Consider the following 6,677-nt stretch of genomic DNA (forward strand, 5'->3'; position numbering starts at 1 on the left):
GACTTTTAACAACTGCATAACCCGACAGCTAGATAGAGAGTGTATCCCGTTTCCTTGGTACTCGACGTCTTTCATCGGCCGTGGTGATCTCACTCATGCCAGTAACATCAACAAACAAACGATAACCGCCGTCCCATTGAATGCTGGCATTCCAGTTTCTAACACGGCCCTTCCTGACGTCAAGCGTCCTCGCGCTGCTGGGGAAGCGGGATTTGAACTATACTGTAAACATACAAGATTTATTAGATATTATAAGTAGGGTACTTTTTGCCTATATGCCGCAACTAACTTAATGCTACCTTAACTAAGGACTCGTAAATCGATAGAATTCAACGGAGATACAGGCCCGTAATTCGATCGGTAAACGTCAAAGCCCACGATTCGGACTGATCAGATCCTAAAACAATCGCCACTTACACTAAACGGACTTACACTAACGGACACTGTACCTGCCTGATCTGAACAGGTATGGTCCCCGGTGGCGACACACGCCCTAAAACTACGGTGGCGACACACGCCCTAAAACTAAGGTGACGACAAACGTCACCCGACGGAAGCCCGTCCAAATACCTGTCTAGCTAGTGCTACAACACCAGCTATTCCACCATAACGGGTGTGTGATCCTTGCATCCCATTAACATCGCTTATTTCGTAACGATCGTTTTCCAGAACATAGAAACCCGGAATGAGTCTCTCCATATTGGGTCGAGCTTTTAACTAACCTCAGTGGCGGACGTAAAGGACCAAGTCACCAAGTTTGATATGATGGAGCAGAAGAACGTTTAACCTAAAACATTTTTAAGTATTTCGGTCACATTTGCAGAATTAATCCAGTCGAGTTCAAAAGCGGAATTAATTCTGACACGGTAGCCCTTCACCAGGTGGAACTCCTATGACTTTGTTGATAGTGCCATTAATACCCAAGATTGGCTCCCATTATGGCCAACGAATCAAGGAGCATCCGATTTCTACCTCTCAACTTGTCCATTTCCTCGTGGCAAGCCGACGACATTTAAATGATGAGTCGCACATGTCGTACACAAAAGCTTTCAATGCTTAAAAAGTAAACAAGCGACCAGTTTCAGAAATTATACGACGGAGAACACCAACATTTTTTTTAATAAAATCTTGGAAACATTTAATAACATATCTTGCTTTCGAATCTTTGACTTGACATGTCAATAAAAAAATTGTAAATGCATCTACGATTATTAGTATATAAGTTTTGATACTGCGCGACTTAATAAAATGCCAAAATAGTCTATATGGATTGTGCGAAAAAGGATCAGCAATTTTTGGAATAGGGTATAAATATTTTTTCAGATGGCGGTTTAAAGTATAAACAGCGACGAGCAATGGCCTGGCCTAATATAATTTATGTCATCCAGTTCGGTAAAGTTTTGTCTAATAAACACATCGGCATTGATGGCCGTGCCCTTAAGAATTCATAAACAAACCTTCGGAGCCACATCGTCTATTATAATATAAACATATACATAAACTGTATAATATAGTTTATCTTCTAGATGTATTTAATGTTTTAATTATATTAGTTGTATTTAGCAATTTTAGAAATTTTACAATTATCAGATATCAATGAACATTAATAATAATAATAAATATAACATTTGATTAGCTGTCTTTCTATAAGTATGTATATCATGGTAATTTTTTTGTATATTTATGTTCTTACTACTAACAAAATGAATGCCCGATTCATACGGAACTATTGTTTATTTTGGTTAGGGCAGTTCTTTTGAACATGTCCGTGGCGCTTACAATTATAACATTTTGGAAGTGAATAATACTTTTCTGGGTCGGTGATTGTTGAACTTCTGTTATTTTGAGTCGGGGTGTAAAATGTTCGTAAATGACGTGCTAAAATCGCCGGATCGGTAATGTTCGCTGTCTCAACTGAAAATTTAATTTGTTGATTATCTATTCCGCTCAAGATTAGGTTTACCTTATCCGTATTATTTAACGGAATTTGCATTTTATGGATAAGTGAAAGTTTTTCAAAAACGTATTCATACAAATTTTCCATAGACTTTGGTTTGCACTGCAGCATCAAGGTCATAGCCGTTGCTAAATCTCGTTTGTGCGAAAAATTCTCAAGTAGCATAGTTTTCCATTCAGCCCATGAAAAAATACGCGTTGGCAGACCCCTATACCAAACTTCGGCCGGCCCTCGCAATTTACTCAAAGCAATGTGACATGTGACACGATCAGACCAATTATAAATTAAGGCATATTCGTCAATTGCATCCAACCAACTTTTTAAATCATTGTGAATCGGATCAAATTCCGACACAACATCTTTACTTATCGAGAGGCTTAACTCGGATTGTGAATTGGTGTTCCCACATTTTGTCATTAATTTCTCAATCCCGCTCAAAAATATCTTACTAAGATTTGAAACAGACTCATCATTACTCACCGAACGACTGCCATGAGAGGATTTCTTGGACCTTTGAACTAAAACGCCTTCAGCACTATCATCGAGAGAGTCCCTGCGCTCCCTTCTTCGGCACCGCCTCTGCTCAGACTCGCTCATATTCGCAATTTTCACAATTCAAATTTCAAAAACACTAAGAAATGCGTAAGTTAATCCCACTTCTGATGTTAGATTTCTTATGATTATTGGAGTTTCAATTAAATAAAAAGAATAAAACAAATACAATTTTATTCTAAACTTTTAACAACTGCATAACCCGACAGCTAGATAGCGAGTGTATCCCGTTTCCTTGGTACTCGACGTCTTTCATCGGCCGTGGTGATCTCACTCATGCCAGTAACATCAACAAACAAAACGATAACCGCCGTCCCATTGAATGCTGGCATCCAGTTTCTAACATATATATTAATTTTTGTACTTTGTTGGTGTTTTTTGGAGTGTATTTTTACTTTCAACTCTTTGTGACTATTCCCATACAGTGTAATATTGTCTCAGTGGAAAATAAATTATTTATTTATTATTTATTATTATTATTATTTTGTGGGTATGTAGTTTCCACAACATTATGGGTTTTATGAAGACCTTGGTTTATTTTTTCTTTTTACTTTTTAATAAAAGCTTGTTTTTAAAATATTTTTTTCTTATTTTTCATTTATCGAAGTTGGTATTAATAGAAATTTTTTGGAAATAGTCCAGTAGTTCTGAGTTCACAACTTGCAACATTATAATGTACATTATCTGAAACGCGGTACGTATTAAATATCCCGATTGGAGTTCGTACCGTCAGTGCTGCCAACCTAGGCCGTTAAAGTTACACTTATTAGTCGACGTAGACATTTTATGTTCGGCCGTGGTTATGTTAACTGTCGACATAAACTGCCATTACCGAGTTGCCGTTTTATTATCATTGGTTGTAAACATTTAAAAGGTTTAATTAACGACCCCATAAATTATGGCGGGAGATAAAAGTTATGGCGCTAGCTGGAGAGCCGATTTCCAAGTATTTTTATGCGATATTACGCCATGTACGAACGCTGAAACTGTGGATTTTATTGCCCGGCTGACATTAGGGAAGAACATAAAATCAAATGTTCAGTGAAAATTAAATATAACTTATTTATAGGAGCCCGCATATCGCAGGGGTTGTAAAATCATGAACGTATAGGCCTTTATCATTTCTATATTATGATGAATTGACGTCGTTTATATCTGTCCGTAATTTTATTCAACCATAAACAGGTTTACATCGAATAATTTGGAACAGCTTTAGGGACGTTTATGCGGCTTTAGGGGAAGCTAAGTATTCAGTTATTCAGTAAATTACATTGTTTCTAACAAAATAAATAATTATTAGTATTAATTACATCGTCTTGTAAAATAAATTTACGTACAGGGTGATCGATTTAACCGAAGAAATGAGTTTTTCTGGGAAACGGCCGAGAAAAATAAATTATTTTAAAAAGTAGTTCATTTTTGCTTACTTTTACTAGAAGTTAGGGCAGAAATACAGAAATTATCTTTACGATCCCTTAATTTTGAATATTTTTCCTATATAACATTTTTTATATTCCCATTATTTAAAAAGTTATGGGCAATTCCCTATCTCATAATTATTATTGCAACGACGTAGCCAGCGATATAGATTTTTTTCAATGATTTTGCTGGTTCAATACATCAATAACTATTGTTCTATTTACAATAAAAAACGTATTCACTATAAAGAATTTAATAACATAACTGTGTATACAATTACATGAATCTGTAAGAATTACAAACCCACCTATCATATAAAGGAGACCACAACAATATAAAGAATATCAACTGAAATACGTAAATAGGAAAGGAATATCAACTGAAATAAATAAACATAAAAATAAATAAACACAATACTTAATGTTTTAATAGGTGTTCAATGTGAGCACCATTATTATTTAAACACAATTCGTAACGTTTTCTTAGTTCACTGGACAAGTAGCAGTGATTTTCTGCTTCAAATGATCAATACTGTTTGTTTTAGTTTTATACATATTTTTTAGGGCTCCCCACAAGAAGAAATCAAGGGGGGTTAGATCTGGGGCTCTCGGAGCAAATTGTAAAGGGCCGTTAGTACCTATCCACTTATTTTCAATGTGCAAATTTAAATAGTTTTGAACAACTGCAGCATTATGGTAAGGCGCCCCGTCCAGTTGAAATCACAGGTGTCTCCTAATTTGAAGTGGCACATTTTCTATAAATATCATTTGCAACAAAATTGCAATACCTTTGTCCCGTTAAGACACCATCATAAAAATATTCCACACCATACATTGACACCAAAGTGACCCTGATTTTGAACTTCTCTAATACTATGTGGGTTTTCGTCCGACCAATGATGAGTATTTTTCCGGATTGGAATGCCATGACTAATAAAATGACTTTCGTCTGTCCACAGAATGTGGTTATACAAATTAGGATCATCTAATGCAACTAAGAACTGAGAAATAAAATTTTTTCGCCGTTCAGTATGTATTTTATAATCGTGAAATTTGTTAATTTTGAAAACTCTTTGAATTGCATTATATGTCAAATTTAACTCTCTGGAAGCCTTTCTAATCGATGCTTCAGGATGATTTTCAAAATAGTTTATTATAATTGCCACATTTTCATCAGCGGTTACTGTTTTTAGTCTCACCCTATTAACTAAAAATGATTTCTTATTCCGACGGAGAACATTTTCCAATTTGCTAAATACTTGATTTGGAAGATTTATTTCGGGATATCTCAGTGCGTATAATCTTCTTGCCCGTAATGCATTTTCAGGGCTTCTCCGAAAATTAACAGCATATCCACTTTTTCGTCATGGGAAAACATTTTATTACTGCTACTTCTCAGTAACTAGTACTAATGAACGATCACAAAAATTAATTCTATAAACTCTATAATGATTATTCAAAATTCTGACACTTCTCATTGAGAATATGTCACATGAAAACAAATACTGTTTCTTTGCCTAGCCTGCTTGCATTTATTTAAAAAATAATAAAGTTCAACGAATAGAATTTACAACCTTTATTAAAAATGTGGGGCAAAAACTATCACAACAGAAAAAAATTTTGCAATTGTTTTTCACTGTTTAGTTGCACTGGAGAATTACAGTAAAGCTTTTAAATTATATGAAGTGTCATTTTTAATAGGTTTATATAGTTTTATGATGATGTCTTATTAACAAAGTACGATTTGGGAATCGACAATTTTTTAAATAATGGGAACATAAAAAATGTCAGGAAAAATATTCAAAATTAAGGGATCTTTATTGTGACATATTAAAAAATGTATGTTGCTGGCAAAAATTTTTTGAAGCGCCACGATGCCTAGCGTCGTAAAGATGATTTCTGTATTTTGACCCTACCTTCAAGTAAAAGTAATCAGAAATGCAATAGTTTCTAAAATAATTTACTTTTCTCAGCCGTGCCCCAGAAAAACTCATTTCTCCAGATAAATCGGTCACCCTGTACATAAAAAGTTGTGCAGAATCATAATACAGGGTGCCGAAAACTATGAGCAAAAATTTTAGAAAGTGATTCTACTTGCAAAAATAATGTTATAAATTATCATGACATTTTTCCACAACTCACAATCAGTATTAATGAAGTGGAACCTCGGTATTTTTTTTTAAATAATATTTTGCATCAAATTTAGTATACAAAATTCTAAAACCTCATACGACTTTAATGGCTCTTATTGACTTGAAAATTGATCATCATTTTTCTGTTCGCGGTTTTTCAAAAAATCTATTTTAGATCGCTAATATTAATCGTATAGGTACCTATTTAATGTTTTTGGATAATATTTACCATGTAACGATTATATCTCTTTAAAAAATGGCAATATATATATACCTGGATAGGAAGTTCATCGGAGGGCGACGTCAGAGGGGTGTCTACCGTCTCCTGGTGGCCTTCTTTCTCTTTGATCTCGGTCGCCTCTTTGCCCACATCCTGGTCGGCGTTATCCTGAAGGCGCACTATGATAGCAATGGTTGCGGCTTTTCTTCACCTCACTCACAAGGAAAGAGCACACGAATTCTCATAACAGAAACACAGAGATCCACACACTTAACACTTTTTGTTCCAAGTGTGGACAACTTAACAGTATATCATCCTTGTTTCTACGGACACGTTCTGACACACTTTGCAGGCAATTTACAAGTTTCCGCTATGCCGTTATAACTATAGTAAGAAAT

General features: G+C 34.9%; 1 protein-coding gene across 1 annotated transcript in view; it reads right to left on the reverse strand.

Moving 5' to 3' along the window:
* The window catches only part of LOC108907092 (protein enabled homolog), an 84,890-nt gene extending 82,336 nt beyond the window's left edge, over positions 1-2,554 (reverse strand). The window contains exon 1 of the mRNA XM_018710616.1: positions 2,438-2,554. Within this exon, the coding sequence (XP_018566132.1) occupies positions 2,438-2,554 (117 nt within the window). The remainder of the gene's footprint in view (positions 1-2,437) is intronic.
* Between the last annotated feature and the right edge of the window lie 4,123 nt (positions 2,555-6,677).

The sequence above is a fragment of the Anoplophora glabripennis genome, unplaced genomic scaffold (genome assembly GCF_000390285.2).
Source record: "Anoplophora glabripennis isolate ALB-LARVAE unplaced genomic scaffold, Agla_2.0 scaffold281, whole genome shotgun sequence".
NCBI classification, from domain to species: Eukaryota; Metazoa; Arthropoda; class Insecta; order Coleoptera; family Cerambycidae; genus Anoplophora; species Anoplophora glabripennis.